The sequence below is a fragment of the Lytechinus variegatus genome, chromosome 13 (genome assembly GCF_018143015.1).
Source record: "Lytechinus variegatus isolate NC3 chromosome 13, Lvar_3.0, whole genome shotgun sequence".
Lineage (NCBI taxonomy): Eukaryota > Metazoa > Echinodermata > Echinoidea > Temnopleuroida > Toxopneustidae > Lytechinus > Lytechinus variegatus.
Genome location: NC_054752.1, coordinates 13077498 through 13102377, shown reverse-complemented (window position 1 = coordinate 13102377; position 24880 = coordinate 13077498). Strand labels below are relative to the sequence as shown.

Here is a 24880-nt window from a genome sequence, read left to right as displayed (position 1 = left end):
AAGGACAAATTTGTAATCAACATCTAGTTGTCATAATCTCTATTGATTTATAGAGGGAAGGAAATAATTTCAATATTTTAGGAGCTATCTTTTTTTCCACATTGGGGTAATTGCAGAATTTTTTGGGCTGTTTCTTTCATTTTAAGGGCTGATTTTTAAGGGTAACAAGCAATTATGCAGTAAATGCATATTATCATTATTCTGCCACAATTAGAATATAAATTTTTAATAATCATGAATATTTTAGTGACAGATCTTGGGGCGACTCTATAGAAAAAATGATCAACCAAACGCATGTTTTGGGGGAGCTTTAGGGGCAATTAGGGCTGTCAAGAGGCCAAAATTGCCTGTTGCCCTCATGCATTTCTCACGGTGGATTGATAATTTATTTTCTTGTATGTTGAACTTCGTTCGGTGTAAAAATGGCTGAAAAATCAGCTATTGAACTTGATCAAACTGGTGTAAAAATGGCAACTGGGTAAAAAACATAAAGGAAAAATGACAAAGGTAAAAATGGCTAACATAAAATTGGCAGAGGTAAAAATGGGGAAGTAAAAAATGGCAGAGATAAAACGGACCCCCTTATTCTATTACTCTGAGGGTAATACTTGCTTGAACATAAAAAGTCTGTGAGTACTAACATATCATATTCTTGATTTTCTGTAAACCGTGCCTTGTAGCAGTCTCAGGACTGTTTCACAATGTCTTTCCAAAAAAAAAAACAAATTGAACTGAATAAAATTTAATCGTGACCCTCTTCTTTGAGTATGACTAGCAACCATTTTTGGCAATTATAAAAGGAGAAAATGTAACCAAAATTTATGACCAAATCTGTTCGTTTTGTCATTGCGATACCAAGAAAATGTGAAACAAAACCAGTAGGTGAATGGAGGACAAGATTAACTATTCATTAATGCACTTCTCAGAGTAGTCGGCTAAGCTCAGTCAGAAGTCCATAACTTTGATATACAAAACCTTCATTGAACATTCCCTCGACAAAGGGGAGTCAGATAAGGAGAGGTAAAGAAATGAATCCAGAAATGGCAAGATTAATATTTAATCAAGTGTTAAGTACTCAATCAGGCATTAAAGAATATGGAGGGTTTATCAAGGGAATGCTGGATGAACAATAGCAGCGTGAACTATATATTTATGAGTGGAAGCATTAGCACATTAAAACTTGTTACGTTAGAAGTAGATTCTGCCCATGCTGCATCAATTCCCAGGGGTATAAGCTAAGATACAATGCATAAGATTGCATTCAACATCCTACTCCTGATAGATCAGCTGGAGGGGTATTTGGTGAGATTATGCGCGAGTCAAAAAGCCATATCCTTTCTGGTGGAATTAACAGGATACCTGGAGGATTGTGAGAGACAGACAGAGAAAAAAAGATGGAGAGAGAACGGAGGGAGAGTGAAAGAGAAAGAAAGACAGACAGTAGACAGACACAGAGATGGGGAGAGGAAGAACTAAGGAGAGACAGACAGAGAAAGATAGAATATACTTTCTTCAGACATGGCGAGCCCCACATTCAGACACACACAAAAAATGTATAGAGAGTACAGACAGTATAGCCATAGAGGAAGAATATATAACAAAATGCCAATGAAATAGAGTCAAAACATCTTTTATGGCCATCTAGAAATTAATAACAAATAGCTTTTGCAACTTCACCTTTTTCTTTGAAGAGGTACTCAAGGTAAAACAAAAATTATTTTTACGAATATCATATTAATAAAGTAAAGATTTGCTGAAGATGTCATCGAAAAAGGCAAAAAATAATTACTTATCTAACAATAAAATTTTGATTATTTTGCTAAAATAGTTGTATGCATATTGTTGAAAATATGTAATGAGTGAGTTGATATCACATCCCACATAATATTACTTATTTCATTTTGCTTGTACATAAGGTAAATAAAAGTTTCTCCATTGTTACAAATTAATTTGTGGCAATCACCTCCCAACTCATCTAATCCATTCAAGTCCTATGAAAATAATTACTATTTGAATGCTTACTAAAATACACTTTTTAGGAGGCATGCATTTCAAATTTTCAATGTCACTGACCTTATATCTTTGTCATGAAGTTGACCAGATATTGAAGTCAATATGTCTTTCTTTTTTTTGACACACCCAGTACAGCTAAATACAGTGCAAAGCTACATGGAGGTGTGCGCACTCTCATCAAGCATGCTCATCAAGTGGCCATTGACCGTGCAATGAATTTGACCAGGATTTAGCACGGATATCTTTCGGTAATCTGCTGGTCCACGTCTGGTGCTTCACAGATCCGCGCTAAATCACAGTGGACTTTTTCGGCAAGACCCTTTCTGATTTTCAAAATTACATGACATAGCACGGACCAGTGATCTTACTAAAAGGGGCAAGAGAGAAAGAGAGGGGATAAGTGTGTGTGAGGGTGTGTGTGTGTGTGTAAGAGAGGGGGGATAAGCATGTATGTGCTTTTCCTTTTGAGGCCTTTATCAATTTCAAGCTCTAAGCTTAAGATGAAGGTCTCCCACATTTCAAAATGTAATATGTTGATATAATTTTTATCTATATATATTTTTTTTCTGCAATTTAAAAAAAAATAAAAAAAATGTATGTGTGTTACAGAGATAGAGAGAGAGAGAGAAAGAGAGAGGATAAAGTGTAAGTCAGAATGTGTGTGTGTGTGTGAAAGAGAGAGAAGGGGGATAAGTGTAAGCATGTGTGTGTGTGTGAGGGAGAGGGAAAGAGAGAGAGAGAGGGGATAAGTGTAGGTCAGAATGTGTGTGTGAAAGAGAGAGAAGGGGGATAAGTGTAAGCATGTGTGTGTGTGTAAAGGGAGTTAGAGAGAGAGGGGATAAGTGTAGGTCAGAATGTGTGTGTGTGTGTGTGAAAGAGAGAGAGATGGGGGGTAAGTGTAAGCATGTGTGTGTGTGTGTGTAAGGGAGATAGAGAGAGAGAGAGAGAGAGGGGGATAAGTGTAGGTCAGAATGTGTGTGAGTGAAAGAGAGAGATGGGGGATAAGTGTAAGCATGGGTGTGTGTGTGAGGGAGAAAGAGAGAGAGGAGATAAGTGTGTGTGGGAGAGGGTGTGTGCGCGAGTGTGTGTGATAGAGAGAAAGAGACACAGGGAGGGGGGGGGGGTTGCGGGCAAGTGAGAGGGAGGGTGCTAGTAGAAGGTATGCAAGCATTTTGTGTGCGTCCACTAGTTGAATGCAACCCACGCATGATATTTGCAGACCGAGGGTACCTCACCTTTTCATCCCATTGCATACTAATGGCCCAGAGCCTCGAGGCAAGAAATGATTGCATCCATCAGGTTCAAGATGGCAAGGAACATTCCACTACTTGTTTCTTGCTTTGTCTTCGGGAAACCTTTGTAATCAGTGACACCACATTTGCTGCGGTAACGCGGCATTTGCTCCAGTGACAATTGCTCCTGAACGGTTTTATTTCGTCCAAGATGTGTGACTAGAGTTGCAGTAGGGTTTTATGTTAGGTTTAAAGATAAATTCCAGTTTTGGTAACGACCTCAAAATGACTTTTTACAGAATCTAATACAATGACCACTGAAGTGTCTGTTTGTATGAAATAAAAATATGTACCAAAGGATTCTTGAAGAAATTGTGTAATTGCTGAGAAATAAGCAAAATAAGCGCGGATTCGGGCACTTCCGTCGGGTCTTTATTCCAGCAATATTAATACACTGTCCCACGTGTGCCTATCTGTGTTGGTGATCTTCAGTGTGAACATTTTTCAGCGTAGATTTCAAGATTTCACAAAGTTAATTTTATGTTACTGTACCAGATCTAGATCCTCGATGATATACTGACAATTAAGCCTTGTTTTACAGACTTTCTCATGAAATCAGTGTTCACTGCAACTACTGGAATTTCTCTTTAAGGTTTGGGGTTAGGTTCAGGGTAGGGTATATTGCTTAATCTAGGGTTGAAGTTAGTCATTTGAAAAGTGTGGCTGGAACAATTGTAGCTGGAGTACCTTGTAATCACTCTATACTTGTATTTTTCCATTTATTTCTAATGGAATTTTGAAGCATTTCTCTGGATTTGGTTTTAATACCCCAGAGGTGAATATCACTATTTTAATTCATTACTAAATTCCATGAATGTGTGTGCCCTGAAGTTGTCAAGATGTGTAGGATATTAAATAGAAATGTGTTTTATCAGATGATTTTACTGATTTTACTTCAAAGGTTTATTCATTCTGATAGGGTAATGTACAAACTCAAACTAGGATTGATCCAAAATTGTGCAGTTAAATCAAGAAATTTGAATTTTTGATCATTAATACTTGTGTGATAATATTAATCTATTGCAACTCTTCGTAACATAGGGTCCAAGATTGCATTTGGCAAATTAATGAAAAGGGTTGTATATGCAAATCTAGCTGGTATCAAATGTGTGATTTAATGAAATCAATTCTGCGAAATACTTAATTAGCATTTTCTGTATCGTTTCCGAAATAGTGCTGATATTCATGAGCCAGTATGAAAACGAATGACATTTACATGTATGTAGGTCCCCACTGAGTCTGGACAATTTTGCCAACTTTTCTCATGAATGTAAACTAGACAAATGTATTGAAGTATTTAACAATGGATAATTTTCATATGCAATAATTCAATTGCAAAGCCTCTTACCGCAAACAAGTGAGGCATAAATGATTGATATGGATATGATGCAAAATACTGGGATAAAAAACATCAGATTTCCCATTGTATTGCTGTCAATACTTACTTCAATGTGTCATGCATTTTCTCTATCCATGCAATATTTAATCACAATCATGTGCATTAAGCTAAAGAGAAACCATCGCTCAATTAAGCCGTGACAAAGCGACACGCAAACCAGCAGTGTTGGTGCGAGATTTGTGAAATGTTTTGCCTGTAAGTGTAATTGGTTACAGCCTGGACCAGTCGACTAACAATGCAGACCGCCTTTCACAATAAAAGCTGTGCACACAAACAAAGAATGTAATTTCACCACCATGGTCGCTCTACAAGGCCTCTTAAATCTCTTTCTCTCCCTTATCTCCATCTTCCTCTCTCTCTCTCCCTCTCTCTTTGAATCTATAAAACTGTCATTTCATTTTTTATTTTTCTTTCTGCATTTTGCAATGAGTAAATAATTTGACAATTCTATTTTCTCTTTTACTTTCTCTAACTTGTCTCTAATGTAATTGAAATACAATAAACTGCATTACTTCATTCCTTTTCATCTGGCATTGATCTTTTTATTTTCCTTCCTCTCTCATTCCCTCTCTGTCCCCCTCTCTTTCTCTCACTATCTATCCCTCTCACCCCCCCCCCCTCTCTCTATCTTTCCTATCAGCAGATGAATAAATTGGGGAGAATGGAAATACATGAAAAGAGTTAATTTCTCTCCACTTCTTTCTCCTCCCTTCCTCATTCCCCATCCTTCATGGTTTTTAATATAACCTCTATTCTTATTCCTCCATCATTTTCTATTGCCAATCAAAGCCAAGATGAATGATTGAACACGATTGAGAAAGAGGCTCGGGATGGGGGGATGCGGGTAAATTATTGATAGCTGCGTTGATGCGCACACACAGCTCTCTCTGACAGCACATCCTCGGCATGTACACACACACACGCACACACATCCCTCCTGCCCCGAAATTGACAGTTGCGGCCACTGCATTAGGGAAATTGGTTACCCGCGGCGATGCGTTCAAAATTGCTCTGATGAAATTTCATGAATAATGAATATTTGGATATATGTTCGCTGCTAGGTGTCCCTTCAACAATTGTTGATTTTGCAGAGTTCACTGTCTGATTGTGGGGCGATTTTGGGAAAATATAATTCAAATTTGATAAACTGAAAAGGAGTAAAAACACTGTAATAGCAAAACAAAGTTGTTAAAACATTGAGTATGTTATTCACATGTATGAGACATTAAAAAAATCACTGATTAGAGAATCTTCTGGATTTTAGTGACTGATACTTTGTTCTAAAAATTATTACAAATATCTATAACTTATTCTATATTCTAAACTTTTTAAACAATAAACTTAAGCATTCCATATCCAATAGCAAATAATTCCATAGTTATATGTACTACCAAAATTTGCACACAGTTTATTTCCAAATAAAAAGGAGAAAATACCCAAGGGTTGTAGAATACATGTCATTGCCTTTATTTGCCTTGTAATTGGGAAGAGCCTTTGTGTTTTGTGCCTTGATACAGTCCACTCTGAATTTCAAGGATGTAAAAAAGAAATCCAGATTGACTGCAAATTACGACCAACCAAAAATTGGATTTAGATTCAATATTCATTTTCCGTTCACAAAGCACAACAAAATCAAAGTAACAATACATAGTCAAATTTAAAGAACATCAATCGGAATAATGCATAAGAATTGGAAGGTATAAACAATAAGAACTAATGCAAACTAAAGTAACTTTGACTAATACCTATATAAAACAGAATGGAGGGGCTTGCCAAGAAAAGCAAAGCTTGTATGGGAGGCAAGCCCCTGTTTCAATACGTATATTACAAAACTATAGTATAAAAGAGAGTTTCAAAGGAGCCTATACAAAATATCGAAGGTAACAACAAAAGAGTGACACAAATCAGAATAAATGATAATAGTAATAATTTAATTTTTAATCCAAAGGATGAACTTCTCAATCTCATTCAATGGATTTAAATCTTCAATTTTAATTCTTAAATCTTTAAATCTGAATCCACAAGATTTAAATCTAAATCTAATATTTGACTGGTCACAATACATAGCTGATCTGGATTCATTTTTAAATCCTTTGAAATTTGAGTGTACATGTACACTATGGGTGCTTGTGTATGATGAGTAAAAGCACCATTCTGAATTTCTGCCTTAATCCTCATTCAAAGACACAGCTAAGAAGCTGAAAGATTTAGGACAAGTGGCCCCTATGTGACCTTATTGAGGGGGTTCAACAATAATTAGAATATGAAGGGCTCCCTCTAAATGGGGGGGGGGACGGTGTTTACATTGTTCTGCCTCATATACAATGCCTACACAGGGGGTTGAGGGACGCGAGTGGAGAGAACCGGAAGGCAATGGAGTCCCTTAAGGTTTGTACATTTAGCTCACCACCCCACCAACAGGCAACATCATCCAGCTTTGGATGGCAGAACATCTTCACTTTATGGAAAGGTCATCCACAGGGGCAGGAGAATGTTTTTTTTCAAGGGGCTGGGGGTGTTGACCTTATACAAAATCACAATCAGATGGTCAACTTTATGTTTTTGCACACATTTATTGAAAAAAGTGTAGGACTGAAGGCATTCCCCTCCCCTCCGTTTCTGAGGCCTACAAAGTCCGAGCCAAGATATAGAGACCTATTTATGTGCACATGGCTTATGAATCTACCCAACATGTGATTCATCACGTTTTAAATAACTTGCATAGTATTTATTGACTGGTTTATTATCTACTGAAGATGTGTAGTTATTTAGCTTAATTGGTAATATGGACTTGAATATCCTTCTTCACTATTAAATGTGAAATCTAGCACATCAATGATGTGGAGCTCATCCGGCATCTCGCAACAAAATTCAACACAATTTTAATTTCAGCCCAGTTGACACTGTAGTGAATTATATTGGTGACATAAATTGAAATTGATGAAGAAATGACATAGAAGTATTTTTTGTGATCTATAAATAAATTTCATGTGAATTAAGTATTAATAATTATCTAGTCAAGTTTCTTAACTCTGTGTAGAACCTTGGTGAACCTAATGTAGCTCTCAGGTGGAACAAAACTAACCAAAGTCAATCAACAAAAAATAAGTAATTTTTGTGAGTTTTGAAAATATATGAATAAATTATTTAATGAGTTTCTAAATTCTATGTTGAAATTTTGTATCACCACCTCGAGCTATTATATAAAGCAAACAAAATTGAAATTGATCAACAAATTTATGAAGAAGAAAAAAATTTCTTTGTAATTCTGTGTAGAAGTTTGGTGAACCTCATAAAGTTCTACAAAATGGAAGAAGAAAAAAAAGTAAAAATTGGTCAACAATTAAAGAAGAAATTTAGCATTTTATGTGAATTTTTAAAAATATGAATAAATTAATTTCGCATAAATTAGCATAAAAATTGTTCTAACAAAATTTCAAAATTCTGTGTAGAAGATTGGTGAACCTCATGAAGCTCTTCCAGATGGAAGAAAAAAATAAAAATTGTTCCACAAATAAAGAAAAATAAGTATTCTATGTGAATTTTTAAAAACATGCATAAATTAGCATAAAAATTTTTCTAGTCAAAATTTCAAAATTCTGTGTAGAAGATTGGGGAACATCATGAAGCTCTACCAGATGGAAGAAAAAAAAATCAAATTTGGTCCACAAATAGAGAAGAAGAAGCATTTTATGTGAATTTTTCAAAATTTGCATTAATTACTTTCGCATAAATAAGCATAAAAATTGTTCTGGTCAAAATTCTGTGCACATGTTTGGTGAACCTCATGAAGCTCTACCAGATGGAAGCAAAAAATTCAAAATCGGTCAACAAATAACGAAGAAGAAGCATTTTTTGTGAATTTTGAAAAATGTGCATAAATTAGCATATTTAATGAATTTCAAAATTCTATTTAGAAGTTTTGAATCCCCCACCTAGTGCTATCATATAAAGCAAACAGAATTGAAATCGGACTTGAAATGGCGAAGTAGTAGCATTTTGAAATTGTGGACGGACGACAGACAACGGACGACATGCCACGGCATAAGCTCATCTTGCCCTTCGGGCCGGATGAGCTAAAAAAAGCAGTTGCAGAAAACAATAGAATTCATGAGATAGTCTTTTAAATCAAGGTTAGGTGTCACCATATTATCATATATCTAGTTCTGGTACTCACCTTTGTAAAATCAAGAAATCTTAGAAACATGTATGTGGCTTCCAGATCATTCTTAAAATGATTCATTACAATTTTGATTTTAAACAGCAAATGACTGTACTAGTTTGGCATCTACTCAAGATGTGTAGTTATTAAGCTTTGGTAATTTCCACTTGAACTTCCTTCTTCACTGTTACACATGTTACCTCAACTAAAGAGCCATGAATTATTAACAGCTGTACATGGAGAGGCCCCCCCCCCCCCCCCCTGTTCAAAATTGTAGTGTATGTAATAATACCTTATGCTTTTTCTCCTATTACTGCATATAAAATTACTGATTTTTTTAACCAAAAGCTTTTGGCTAATGATTTTTTTAAAAGGTAAATGCTTGTAATGTTTGGATTAGTGTAGTTAAATTTAGGTCATGTTGTTTTACATATTTTGATCTATCACTAAGCATGTCAAAAGCTTTGGAAAGGGAAAATATTTCTAATCCTGAAATTTTCAGCCCATATTCCATGCCTAAAAAGTGGTTCAATTTTTTTTAATGCAAAAATTAATGCACAGAATGCCACAGATATACACTGTACATGTAAAAACCTCTGAATCATCTAAACTTTTACATGTTTCAAGTCATAACAGTTTGAGGACTTACATATTCATATAATCTCCAATGTAGTAATGTATTGGAATCTATTATAGTAACATGTGCTTTTAGGGGATTTACCAAAACAGAGATAATAATTTACTTACATCTAAGCTATGAAAAAAGTCTGATATTTGGTTCTAGACTAATCATCACAATATTTTTTTTAAATATAAGATCACATTTTCCTTATTAAATCTAAAATTTTAAGTGAAAAAAATTTATTCATAAACACACATGTAACCTTGTGATTGGTTCATTTTTCAAAAAAGAAACCAAGTTTATGTCATGGAGAATGAGATGGGTAAAAGACCTTCCGTTCATTTTCACATTCTTTTTATAGATAAAATAATTGCAACTCACCCTACATGCTTTGTTTAATTTATCTTAAATATTTGTTATGAAATGTCATTTAACTGTCTATACATTGTTACTTTGATTATATTTTGGAAATTTTGTCAAACAGAAATAAATTGAAATCTAAATGATCTATAATTTAGTTCAATGCCAAACTTAAGCTTAAAACAATGAACTGCCAAGAAATTGTAACAAATTAATAAAAAAAAATCTGGAAGATAACAAATTCTTAAATTTCTTAATATTCACATTTCTGTTCGTGAACAGAAAGGGGATAAAATTAAAAAGGCAATTTTACTTTGAACAAAATAGAAATAGTCCTATAATAAGAACAGTTCCCAGGTATGTACGTGCTATTGATAGCACACAATTACAATTATATCTGAAAGAATGTATGAAAAGGTAGCCGAGACACAGTACATCTTGCATAATGTAGATGCCATGCGGAAATGTCAGTGGCAGAAGCTAGGGCTAAATAACATGGGATATCAGGTGACATTTGTGGCTTTGGGCCGGAGATAGATTGGATGGGCGCAAGACAAGATCCCCGGAGAACGGGTTGAGAGAGCAAACCGGAGAAAAATTTGCATTTGATCATGAAGCCTTGCATCTACACTATCCCACGAAGATATCGACCCCTGAAAGTAACTACATGAATTTGAATTTGACTCGCAGCCACACTCAACAATCACCAATACACAATTATTTAAAACCGTAAAGTGGAAACTGGATGATGACATAAAAGGTTTTCAATGCAATAAAGGTACTTGCAAGACAAATTATTGTAATTCTCTATCAATTTATGATCTTTGCATTTCTCACCCCCCCCCCCTTATCCTCCTGTCTGTTTTAGTGCTTTTCAAAGCATAAGTGTATGCTTCTTTTTAAATTTTGGTTTGATTACAAACAGAAAAATGTTAGAAAAACATTAAAGGTAAAATGAAAACCTTCAAAAATAAAGAATTTAAATATATGGTTTCAAAAATCACATGCAAGCAGTTCCTTACATGTTCATATATGTCATTCTTTACATAAATTGCAAATTTGCTTTGGCTCACAATGGTTTAATATCTTATTTCATAGATCTATGAAATAGAGTGTCTAAATCTGAAATACACCAGGCAATAAAACATTGTGGATTTTCTGGGAAAAAGGTATGACATACATGTGTGGGGTGCTGCTCACAAATATGTGACGTGAATAAGTCGATGATAAAAAAATATCTGATTATCAACAAAATCAATAAATTCATGATAAATCGATATACAATGCACGTGTATGTTTTTGTATTTTCTCATCTGACTACTAAGAGAATTTACCATTATCATTTATTACTATTATCATAATTATAATTATTAGTATCATTGTCAGCAATATAATTTCTATTGAACTATTATCAGTATTATCAACATCATCATCACTACTATTAATGATAACATCTTCATTACTTTTGTTATCTCATTATGAAAATTAATCAGATCAATAGAAGATGAAGAATAAAGCCTAAAAATGGCATGAAGAATTTTCCCTTGTATTTTTGGAAAACTTTAAATGATTTATTAATGCACTTTTGCTATCTTGACTCTACATAAACTCCAATTCTTATGCAATTTGGCGGTAATGCTGATGCATGTATGCACAAGTTAGAGAAAAGAGAAAATAGTGTAGATGAGGGTTCCCCATGTTATGTTATGTTAGTCAGAATGAGGTCTACTATTGGTGGCAGCAGTGGGATGGACAAAGATCTATCATTTTAGAAATCCCTAACATTAAAAACATGAAAGGCCGAGGCAACAAAATAAATGTTATTTTCAGGGGGGATACTTTTCAGAACATACTGCTTAAATCTGCTATATTGGTCATTTGATAAGATTTAACATTGAAGCGATTGGGGATTTTAGAGGGCTCTTTTTAAATTCCTAAGGCTCTTATCATTATTGGGGTTTTTTTTTTTTTGGGGGGGGCTGAATCGCTCCAGCCCCCATGCAATTTTACCCTGGTCAGGACTCAGGAAGGCATTGCAATTTTTGAAAAATTGAATTTGAACTATACTTTCAGTAATCAAAAGGGAAGCAGTAAGGTACTCGACGACATGTGCATCAAATGGGTGAATCCAAGCCCTGTTACAATGTAAAACTAATCAGAAAAGAATCCTCTTCAAACTTGTACCTTACATGTATATCAAATGCAACCACCAACACTTCATATTACCAATTGAGATAAATGGCTCAAACAATGTACAGTCCAGTATATCAATATCAATATATATATATAGATAACTACAATTCTCTTGCAATTTGGGGGGAAATGTATGTATTAGAGTAATACACAGTGGATGAGAGGTACCAAAGTAATAGTCATTCTTAGTCTGAATGAAGTTTAGTAACGGTGGCAGCGGTGGGATACACATGACCAAAGCAAGATCTATCATTCATTTTAGAAATCCCTCACAGTAAGGCCGAAGCAACAAACAATTCTTATTTTCAGGGGAAACTATTCACAACATAGTGCTTAAATCTGCAATGCAGTTTTCAGTGGATGGGGATTTTAGAGGGCTCTTTTTTAATTTGTAAAGCTGGTTTTGGTGTGGAGAGAGGGAAATCGCCCCAGCCCCCATGTAATTTTTTGCCTGGTAAGGCCTCAGGATCTATGCTGTTACTGTCAGTAATCTAGGGGAAGCAAAGGGCAGCGAGGCAGTTGAGATCAGCATGACAATCACCTAACCTTTCGTTGGTTAATCCAAGGCTGCAAGCACTGTTTGTATGTTAGCATGTAAGATTAGACCAAAAAAGTATTTCAAATTTCTACCTTAAATAAAATGCAACAACCAGCACGTCATATTACAAATTACTTTTATTACAAGATTAGATTGTTCACAAATGAAGAATAAAGCTGATAAAATATGCTTATAGAATTTACTGTCCTGTATTTTTAGGGCACCTTTAATGCTAGATGCGCTTCTGCCAATTTTTAAACTCAGTATTGACTACAATTCTCATGCAGTTTTGGGGTGATACATGTAGTTAACTAGCAATACACCGGAGATGGGAGTTCCCCATGTATGTTAGTCTGAACATGGGCCTACTATGGTCTGAATGAGGTGGGATACTCATGGCCAAAGATCATTTTAGAAATCCCTCACAGTAAGGCAGCCGGCAACAAAACAATTTTTTTTTCATTTTCAGGGGGCTACTTCTCTCAACATACTGCATAAATCTGTAATTGGATTAAGCTTCAACATTGCAGTGAATAGGATTTTTTTTTTTTTTTTTTTGGGGGGGGGTCTTCAAATTCTTGGGCTCTTTAGCATTTTGTGAGGAGGGGGAGCAAAATCACCCCACGCCTGTGTAATTGTTTCTGTGGTAGGGCCTAAGGAGGGCATGGCATTTTTTTTATAAATTGCCTTAGATCTAGATTGTTACTGTCTGTAATCTAGAGGAAGCTAAGAGCAGCGAGGTAGTTGAGGTCACCTAAAATATATAGGGTTAACTTAATGCAAGCCCTGTTTTTAAGTCAGGTTGTAAAATTAATCAGAAAAGTATCTTGAATTTCTTCCTCACATGTAAATCAAATGCAACCACCAACACATCATATTGCAATTTACAAAGAACTCATATTACAAGATTAGATTGTTCACAAAATGAAGAATAAAGCTGACAAAACAGCTAAATAGAATCTACTGTCCTGGATTTTTATGGCAACTTAAAAGCTTGATGTACTTCTGCCAATGTTTCAACTCAGCATTAACTACGATTCTCATGCAATGAGGGAGGGGGGGGGGGGGTGATGCATGTACATGTACATGTAGTTAACTAGCATACACAGGAGATGGGAGTTCCCCAAGTTAGTCTGAAAGAGGTCTACTATTGGTGGCAGCGGTGGGATACTCATGACCAAAGATCATTTTAAAAATCCCTCACAGCATGCCGAAGCAAAAAAATAATTTCTATTTTCAGGGGGCTACTTTTCCCAACACACTGCTTAAATCTGCTACATTGGATAAGGTTTAATATTGCAGTGAATGGGGATTTTAGAGGGCTTTTCTAGAATTTCTTGACGAAACCACCTCGAGCCCCCATGATAATTTTCCCTGTCAGGCCTCAGGAAGGCATGGCAATATTTGAAAAATTGACTTTGAACTATGCCTGTCAGTAATCTGAGGGAAACCGAGGGCAGCGAGGTACTTGAGAAGAGTACCAAAGGCAACTGCCTTCATTCACTTGGGTTAATGCAAGTCCAGTTTTTAAGTTAGCATGTAAAACTTAAATTGCCTACAACTACCAACAAGTATCAAGGCCTTTATAAGATCAAGACACAAATCATTAAATTCTACTCTCTAAAATCACAAAAGATGAAAAGAGTGGAAAAGGGCCAAAGAGTGTTAGTGATTTCCATTCTTATCAAAACTGCTGTCACTCCTCAACACTCTATAAGAGTGTTGTATCTCCTTTCCATCCTTTCATTATTTTTAAGTGTAAGTGCCTTGAGAATTTTCAGATAAATGCCCAGCCGAAAATTTTTATGATTTTGCTATCTTACATTGTACTTACACTCACATACAATTAATCAATTAATTTCTGATTAAGTTTTACAGTTTGCTTGTTGAAGACAATATTCAAACCACCTTGATCTGAGGGTTGTTTACCCAATAATGTTGCAGTGCCCATATTCATATCATTTTCTATTTTGTAAGGAATAGCCATAAACAAGGGAGATGAAGTGTCATTCTCAGAAAAATGCCAAAATTCATTGTCCCAACCATCCTTTGCATATGTAGCATAGCATTATTACAGTAATGGATGGCTGGCCATCCAACACATTGGTTGCCCGCAAGATTGAAAGTGTTGACAAATAAAGCGCGGTTATCATCCAAAATAGTAACACAGCTAACATCTACATCCATAATAAAATAATTTAGTTTGTCTTTACCTTTGGATATACTTTTCAAGTTTAGATTTTTGTTTGAACAATAATGTGGATGCCATAATGCCATTACTTCCTGTTTCTCCCTGGGGATTCCCCTTCCTATAAATACATCCCTAGATCTTTTAGCAACATTCATTTGCAAATTATAAACATATTAAGTGGACTTTAATGTCTTTTCTTTCATCAACTAATCACTAATTGGTACAGCCACTTACAGAGACCTAATTTCTTTTGATAATCCGTACCTAGCTGATGTAACTTCATTTTGTGTTTTCAACTATTTTGTTGCATCAAATTAATCAACATAATTGCATGTTGTATAGCTCATAATCATCATATTGGGGATTGCTACTAAATGAAAATTATGAGTTCAAATATAGCTAAAATGAAAAAAAAAATATTCATGTGGGTCGATTACAATATTTCAATCATCTTAAAAATGTTAATGCAGGAGTAAATAGAAATGTAAAACTTTATTTGAATGAATTATTTTTTCATACAATTATAGTCCTCAATATTTCACCAACTATCATGATTATCATATATCATATCATATCATTATTTTCATTATTTTCATTCTTTTCAGTCATCATAACAGTACCATCATCATTGTCATCATCATAATTATTATTTCTATTATTATCATAATAATAATTATTATTATTTCTATTATTATCATTATTGTCATTATCATAATTATCATCATCATCATCACTACTACTTCTATTACTACTATTACTACTACTACTACTACTACTACTACTACTACTACTACTACTACTACTACTACTACTACTACTACTACTTCTTCTTCTACTATTACTACTATTCTCATCATCATCACTGGCCTATCATATTATCTTTCATAATTGCAATTTGGTCTTCCATTATTCATTTCAATGATCACCATTTGGCATTTCCATCATCATTCATTATGCATTTATACCGCAATAAACATTTATTTGAAGCCTTTCAAATGCATAACAGTAAACATTTATGAAAACAATTTTACATACAATGACTAATAAGTGTGAAAATATGTCTAAACAACTAAGAATGATTACATTTTGCATCAAGTCAGTGGTAACAACAATATGGCTTTAATTCTAAATTCCACCTCCAGGACTGTTGACCACTGATAAAGTTTTTGACAATAATAACCAAACTGAAGAAAAAAAACCCCAAAATAATTGTCATTTCTCTTCAGTTTCAGTGTACACTATACTGTACTATTATTAAGCAAATAATAGTTCGGCCTAACCTGATGAAAATATTATATTTAGCCCCTATTCTAGTAATAAATGGTGCACATTAAGTCAAGGTTTTGATATTGGATAGATGCTTTGAACTCCATTCCATAAAATGCATCATTTACACTGAAATCTTGGGCAGTCCAGATAAGTCTTTCAGGAGTGAACAAAGGATTCCTCATCACTCACACACCATACAATTCACAACAGAGCATCCCGGCAAGCTCACTGCAGCTTAGCCGGGTCGGTGAGGCTGCAGACAAGTAAAGCCACCCATGTATGTGTTGACGCAAGGCCAAGACACAAAGCACACACAGTAGCAGCACAAACGACTGTGTCTACTGCTCGACAGCAGCAGCTGGCAAATCAACTTTACTGTCACCTTACTGGGTAATAAATGACTGATTGTAATCTGATCAGATAATGGTATGATGATTTATATCAAAATACCATCAACATCCCTTACTAACATAAAGTAAAAAATATTATTAGCTCCAGGAATATAAATTATGATAATACTACTACAGAGAGAGAACATATATTAATTACAAAATTACATATACAATCAAATAATTTTTCTGATATATAATTAATTGACTCACCACTTGCTGGCTCAACAGATTAACACCACAGATAACAGTATAATCTTATTACATGATCATTTCAAATATATAAAGTCTCATATTGCATGACCTCAGATCAGTATAATGCTGGACCCTGGCTGGTAAAAATTACTCGGGACCCCTCGATTGATATTATGCTGCTCTCACACGTACAGTCACACAAACCTGATTTTCATAAAATAAAATCACAATAAATACACGTGCATCAGAAGATAAATTATGCTAATAAATCAAACATTTCATATTTCTGATTTGGAATACTATAATTTCTTATGATAGTGCACGGAATAAAGACGGGGAAAATATAAAAGGTATTTATCTTACCGAATTTCAAGCCTTTTGAAGGTGATAAAATGGTTGGACGGTGTTGTATTACAGCAATCGTAATCCCAAAGCTTCATTCTGTATGTAAATATATCGAGCCGGAACTCGCAGGATGAAAATAGTCATCCACGTATCAAAAAGTTCGTACAAGAAAACGTGAAAAACATCACAAGCTTACTTATAAAAACTAAAACTAATTGGTCACCAATAAATGTATGCTATTTTTAATGCATCTTGTAGATTTGATTTATTTGAAAGCCTTCCCCAAAAACTAGAAATTTCGCGGAAGAGTAATTAATAATTTATGAATATTCATTAGCTCGTGATGGATGGAGGAGGTGTGACGAAGATGGAGACACAGGTAATGTTATTGTCATGTTTATTGTGGTTCCTGGTCGAAAATTTACAATTAAATTACAAGTAAACAAAACCTAAATGAAAAATTGCCCAGTTGTGTAGGATAAAATTGTGTAAAATATGCGTCTTGAAGTGTTGGTGGTTTGTTGTTGCTTCTTGTTACTGAATGTGTGGTCCCGTATGCTTATTTTTGTGCACCGGTACGTACGGTACGTCCTCGTCTCAAGGCAGCAGCAAATGAAATGAATTGAAAGTCTGAAATTTAGATCCGACACTCGATTGTAGAATAGAATAGAAATGGTTTATTTGAACAAAAAAAATCATTCGCAGCCCAAAGGCCGAGTTACAGATTTTCAGACATACATATATTAAAAGCAAATACACAAATATACATAAAAATTATATTTTAATCATGATTATAATGTGATTTTTATGTATATTTGCTTTTATTTTTAATATAGGTCCTAAACGGGAATTAGATGGGTCATTCCATGGGGTTGGGGCAAAAATTGTGACATCAGGGTCAAAAAATAGAAATGTAATAAATGAAATGTTTTATTTCTTATATGTTTCATGGGACAATCCTTCAACTAAATCCACTTACAGGCATTTGATACCACCCTGCATATTGGAGTAAACTGAGAAACAAGATTTGACAAAATACCACCGTTACATGGACATCATTTGCCATCCTTGCTAAGACTATGCTCTCCCACTGTCAAAATAAAGGGGTTGATCTCCATTACTCTTGATAAATATGTTGCTAACTACATTGTTAGTCACTTTATTCCACACTTTCCAACATGGCATATATATTTTGATAGATTTAGCATCAATAAATGGAACTTGATGCTCTGTGTGTATACCAGTGCCATGTTCTGTGTCATTCTTTTTTCTCACCAGTCTAGAAAATTGAATTTTTGATGGCATGTAGAACTAAATAGTTGAGAGAAGTCATGCCTCAACAGAATGGAATATTCTCTTTGGAAAAACTCAATTACTCTTTCTGGCCTAACCTTCTATTTTTGGTGTTACCACCGTTACATGGACATCATGTCTCAGTAACAGAGGTATACTTTGAAGCATTGTTAAGTTAAGGTCCATTAATGGCCATTACACACCAAATTCCACTTTGTGCCTTAGAATATTTGCACAAGATCAATTGATTATACTAAAGAAAAACATTTTTCATGTCAAATTCTTTGCAAATAAAAGCAAATTAAATTAGAGTTTAAAAAAGGAAAAATGTACAAAATTATTAACAAATTATATTTAAAATCATACTACGGTAATCCTCAAGTTTCCACTTCCGTCTATCTGTGGAAACATTTATGTTTCTGTCTAAAGGGGAAAAAACGAAACAGTGCTATCTTATGATCTCCAAATCTTTTTACTTTAAAATATCTCCTTCAAGATATTACTTTCAAATGTACATACCACCGTTACATGGACATCATGTCTCAGTAACAGAGGTATACTTTGAAGCATTGTTAAGTTAAGGTCCATTAATGGCCAATACACACCAAATTCCACTTTATGCCTTAGAATATTTGCACAAGATCAATTGATTATACTAAAAAAAAAACATTTTTCATGTCAAATTCTTTGCAAATAAAAGCAATTTAAATTAGAGTTTAAACAAGAAAAAATGTACAAAATTATTGATAAATTATATTTAAAATAATACTACGGTAATCCTCAAGGTTCCACTTCTGTCTATCTCTGGAAACATATGTTTCTGTCTAAAGGGAAAAAACAAGAGTGCTAGCTTATGATCTCCAAATCTTTATTACTTTAAAATATCTCCTTCAAGATATCACTTTCAAATGTACATACCACCGTTACATGGACATCATGTCCTTGTAATGGTCATATTGAATAGTATGACTTAACATTCTACTTATCAACACACTAAATGCGAGTTAACTCATCTTACTCAAGTGTAGAAATACAACATCTACAGGCAAGCTTCTGAAATGCATATCAATGAACAGGTAAATTTTTTTTTATTCATACATGTACACGATTATAATTTTGATACCTTTGATACAATACTCGGGTGAAAAAGATGTAGGGAAAAGGTACTAGTTTAGTTCTTCTAAGCTATGGTTTTTCAAGACAAAACAAGACAAAGTTGGCATGCAATTCATGGACACTGCATTAATACCTTACACATATAACTTGTTCAATTTGTTTACTCTAATTTGTTTTACCTCAGTTACATGGTAAATGTAGTTCTAAGTGACTTTAATTAAAATATAATCATGTCATCACTGGAATAGATGCATTGGATAAAACATTAAGTTCCAGCATGCCAAAAGGACAATTGTAAAGTACTTAGTGGACAAATTGAATAAAAAAAATTACACCTGTTGTTTTAACATAGAATTGTGAATGAGAAAGTAAAATGTACTATTTCTACTAAGCTATTCTAATAAATGTTCAAGTATAAAACTGCAAAGTACAATCTTTTCCTTTAGTTAAAAACTATATGGTAAACTTCTTACTGGCAAATGTAAAAAATGTATTACACTGTACACTAAACCTGACTATTAGAAATAACATGCAATATTTCTCTCTGCATTCAGGTTACAAGTTTATGAACTTCAAGAAGATCGGTGACCCAATGACAACTGTGTCAGTTTGGAAGAGGATTCTGTCAATGTCACAAAATGGAGAGAGGTAGAATTGTGCCTCGCCATCAGGCCAGGAGTACAGGTCACCAGATTGACACTTCATGTACTGAAGATATACATTTTAACCTTCAACAGAGGCTACCTGTAGTTATTTGAGAAAAATAGTATTTGGAAGTTTGACTATTTTTTTTACACAATTCAAATTATTACATTTTAATCAACGAAACTTGCTGGATTGTTTCCACGATATTTTATATTATATGAAATCATTTACTCATGTACATGTCTTGACATTTTCTCATTAAAGTAAGGGGGGGGGGTGGATTACTAGGGCAATGACAAGGAATCTGATCTGTTCTTGCAAAATACACAAGAACCCTCACTTTGTATTTTTCATAGCAAATAGAATTCATAATTTCATAGTTCATAAATTAAATATAAAGTTATGTTTTATACAAGGATTTTTGTATTTGTTTTTGTGTTCTACTTTGTTTTGACAATACAATTACTTGCCCATTACCTGTTCCTTTTCATAAATTATCTTTACTACAATTTCGTTTCTCAATGGATGAATTTAATCTAATTTTATTCTGCATTATAATCAAGGGTGGTTCTTGACAATTCCATTTAGTTCTGTATGGCCATCCTATTTAATTTTCATCTCTGAAGTTTAATTGTTCAAGCAATTACATAATATATTCATGTTTTATTGGAATTAAATGAATTAATGGAATTCAAATCTGCAATTTACCTTTTGATACAGCAAATAAACTCTTGTGAAACAAACTTGATTGTGTCACATTTTCTTTTGTTCACTTGTACATGTTTTTAAAATGTCGTTATATTGCAATAAAAAAAAATCACATTAAAAACAATCACACAGGCTTTTGCTTTCTGATAAAACAAATACCCACCCCCTCTCCTAACAATTGAATAAATAGAAATTAAAATACGATTGAAAAAGTCCCTAACAATTGAATATATAGAAATAAAAAAAATACAATTGAAAAAACGGAGAAAGAAATGAGGGAAAAAGAATAAGTGCTGAAAGTATACCAATTCAACAAGATGAAAAGTTTTGGGAAGGTTAGGCCTACAGCTACGAATTACTAGTAATTGAATTATTCCCATGCTTCATCATACACAAAGCACATCTACTATGTGTAGGGGGGTAGTAACAGAAAAATTATTTTGCCCCCCCCCCCTCCTTTCGGGCTGGGATCAGCTGACGAGCAGAAAAAAAAAATCATTTTTTTTTTTTTTTTTTTTGGGGGGGGTCTGCCTCCCCCGTGGCGCTGCCACTGGTTCTAAATTCTCATTTTTTTGCAAATTCAAATTTGATCCTCAGGTCTTTGATACCCATATTTCCTAGAATCAGTAGGAGCCAATTTAAACAAGGAGAAATTTTGTACCATATTGAGATGTCATCGTGATCGTCATGATCATCAGTGAAAGAGCTGTTTCTGAGTATCCACTGGCCTATTGAATCTACATATTTCGGTGTAAAAAATCAACTAAATTACGATTGAATCATGTCAGCTACCATTCAAAACATGTTTGCACGGAATCACAGTAATAAAAACATTTTCTTTGGAACCATTCAGCAAATCTGGAAACAAACACGGCGATGTCTTAATTTACATATTTTACTTACACAAGAAGCTACATGTGGGACCGAAGTGAAAGATAATGGAAAATTAGCGAGATTTTTCAAACTTAAAAACACTTTCTGCATGGTAATATAGTTCCACATTTTAAAGATAAGGTTTAACTAATTTCAAAATACGAGTATCGGGATAAATCTCCGTACTTACGTCGCTTTGAAAGGGAAAACATCGTGGAGATCCAATCCACCGTTTCACGGACATTGCAGGAAGATTCCCAACTGCGATGCTTCAAAACGCCCGATATCGTGGCTGTTCATGTGCATGTGGATCGCGGCTAACATCCCGTCCGTCTGATACAACGACGGTCTCTTCTCCGGTGTCTCCTTCTTACATACGCGATGAAATGTGATCCACCGTTACAAATTTGACCCGGACATCGCCCAAAACATCGGCGACCCTCGATTAATTTACATGACATTACCGTAGGTTTTCAAAGCTAATCTTTTGATGAAAAGTTGCTTACTGCCTGGCCTTTATTTCTGACACATAACTTTGGAAAGAATGATTTCTGATTTTTAGATATTTACCACATTACCGCCGTTACAGAAAAAAACAAACGTGGACATCGCATGTAACGGTGGTATGCCTAATTGTAGGAATGATTTATGATATGAAGTCTCTTTTCATTTGCTATCCCATTACTGTTTTGTTATTAAACAAATGTTGCTTTATCAATTATGGCCATTTGAATTTGACTAAGTTTATCTTTTGATTAGATATCTTCAACTGAAAATGACCATTTTGGATGTCACACTTGGTACCCCAAAAAAGAGTCTGGACATCATCATTTAAAGTCTCACCATCAATAATACTTGCAGTTCAACATTTTTATTTCTGCATCAAGTAATTGCTTACATAACTGCCTTCCAACAAAACCACATTGCAACATCAAAACACCAAACACATTTTCAGGATAAAGCTAACAATTCATAAGGAACACAAAAAAGTGCTGTTGCCCCAACCCCGTGGAATGACCCAGAAACACAATCCAAAATATGTGAAAAAAAAATAATCACATGCCTGAAGTAAATAATACATACATACATGATGATACATCATTGCAAAATCAATCATCATTGTAATACAATCATTTCATAACCATTATTTGATTCATTATCCTAATTTATCTAAGATTTGATTATTATTTTATCACTATGAATATCATATTTAACTATCCTTTTAGTTTTATTATTCACATTATCATCATTAAAATATTGAGTATTGCACATAGAGAAACATTGACGCTTTTTATTACACTCATCAAAAAACAAAAGATGTTGATTCATAGTTTACCGCTGGTTTACATATTGTTATGATATGAGTAGTTATAGGTCATAGCACTCATTCAATGAACAAGGTTATGATATAACCTTGTTCTCAGTTATATCTCCATGTGTGGCAAAATAAGGATGGCAATGTTTGGCTTATTTTCTCTTTTTCTTTGGGACAAATGCTTGATTTTTTTACACTGACAGTTTCCATTACACCTATTTGTCATACAACTTGGCCCTTAAGTAAATTTTATTCTTTTGAATTATTTTTTCTTAATTAAAAATAGAGATAAAAAATGAAAATTTTCTTGCCATATTATTTTCCACCAATAGAGGGAGTACACAAAAATATGCCCAAAATTCAAGTTTTTGAGTGCTCTAGTAAATACAAAAATTATTCCCAAGTTACTAATGAGAAATAAATTGTAAACTGTATGGAAATTAGTAATTTTGGTGACAAAAGTGATATTTTAATGATTTTTCAAAGTGTGTGCTATGTACAGCATTGGCATGCCATAGTCCAACCTGTAGATTCCCCACAGGCAGGATGGTTGCAGTGAACAAGTGGGTCATAGTAACTGGAAAAGTTAGGCTATACGGGATGTCTCAATCCTTACAGACAGAAATCCTCATAAGCTGCCACAATAAAGTAATCAATTCGGCAAAAAGTTTAAGTTCTCATAACAATTGACTGCCTTATCCTGAAAGAAGTCACCTCAAGGCTCAATTAACAACCACTCAACCTTTCAAAATAAGTATGGACTTTGTTGATCTGGTCTATTCATAAGCTCAAATCCACAATTATAGTTCATATTGGCATGTTGTTAACATCATTTTGTCAGTGTGCTGTAAAACTGGAAGTTTTTTGCTGAACTTTATTGACCAATCGGTTTTTATCTTCCATTTGCAGGAGCACCTTGGCTCTCTGTCCATACCAGGAGAAGAAGGCACGAAAAGGATAGAAGAAGAGGAAAATGATGATGCAGAAGATGATGATGATGAAGATGATGAAGAGGACGATGATGAGGATGATGATGAGGACGATGATGATAATGATGAGGAAGTAGATGAGCCTAAGCTGAAGTATGAGAGAATAAGCAATACTTTGGAGGATATCCTCAACACAGATGCAGCCAGCTATCTCGCTGTTCACATCAAGGTCAGTACATTATGTTGCATTTAGTCTTTAGAATACATTAAATTGTTGAATGTATATCATACCTCTTTTGTAGTTACCGTAAGTAACGGTGTATTAACCGCACCTTTTTCTCGGCGGGATAGAAGCAAAAGTCGGGGGTGCGGTTTATACACGGTGACGGGTCTGAGCCAGCCCGCTGTAACCCCTCCCGTACATGTACGATGTCTGCCAGTTCACAACACATCGAGTGCCAGTTCACAACACAAACGCACCCACCTTCATGACACTAATTTTGACTTTATTCTTGATTCAAAGTAGTGAAGTTCCCTGGCTAATTTAAAAGAGACGCCAAGCATACTCAGTAATATTTTGTCACCGATGAGCGAGAGTTGAGTGAGCTTAGAGATTGCGTTGTAATGTGGTTATAGTGCGACTTAAGCTGGCGCTATTCAAAGTCCCGTTTCGCGCCAGCTTTTTTTTTCCTTCCTGTTTGCTTTTCATAAGATACCATGTAAACCACGCACGAGAGAGACGGCACGAAGCCGTAAAAAACAACTGGAAAAAATGTCAATTTCTTTGTTTCTTGAACCTTCCTGTAATCCCGTATCCAAAACTCATGCTAAGACATCAAATTTCTGAAAGTGATTGTGAGGTTGTGATGCAAGAAATGTGAATGTTTCTTCCTCCTACGCTGGGAAAGACACAGATCATAATTTGATGTACTGGCATGACTGGTACTGTATCGTAGTTTGCAATGTAATGGCAGTGCTGTGTGTGTGCGTGTACACTGTGACTGTGTGTGTAAGTTGCCAATATTGTTGGGAC

At 34.6% G+C, this 24880-nt stretch overlaps 2 protein-coding genes across 6 annotated transcripts in view; one reads left to right on the top strand and one right to left on the bottom strand.

Annotated features, from left to right (window-relative positions):
* LOC121426181 (POU domain, class 6, transcription factor 2-like) overlaps positions 1-17071 on the bottom strand; it is a 57634-nt gene extending 40563 nt beyond the window's left edge. Inside the window, exons 1-2 of one of the 4 annotated variants that reach the window (XM_041622380.1) lie at positions 16987-17071; positions 16642-16827 (exon numbers count right to left, since the gene is read on the bottom strand). The gene's annotated coding sequence lies outside the window, so the exon portion shown is untranslated. Of the gene's footprint in view, positions 1-16641 lie in introns of all 4 variants that reach the window. The other 3 variants (XM_041622381.1, XM_041622379.1, XM_041622382.1) reach the window with 3 other exon arrangements.
* A 205-nt stretch (positions 17072-17276) lies between these two features.
* Positions 17277-24880, top strand: part of LOC121426179 (vacuolar protein sorting-associated protein 41 homolog) — a 34188-nt gene continuing 26584 nt past the window's right edge. For both annotated transcript variants that reach the window (XR_005971566.1, XM_041622378.1), the window contains exons 1-2: positions 17277-17347; positions 23828-24076. Coding sequence is in view for 1 of the 2 variants with exons in the window: in XM_041622378.1 (XP_041478312.1) it covers positions 17312-17347; positions 23828-24076 (285 nt within the window). In the remaining variant the exon portion in view is untranslated. The remainder of the gene's footprint in view (positions 17348-23827; positions 24077-24880) is intronic.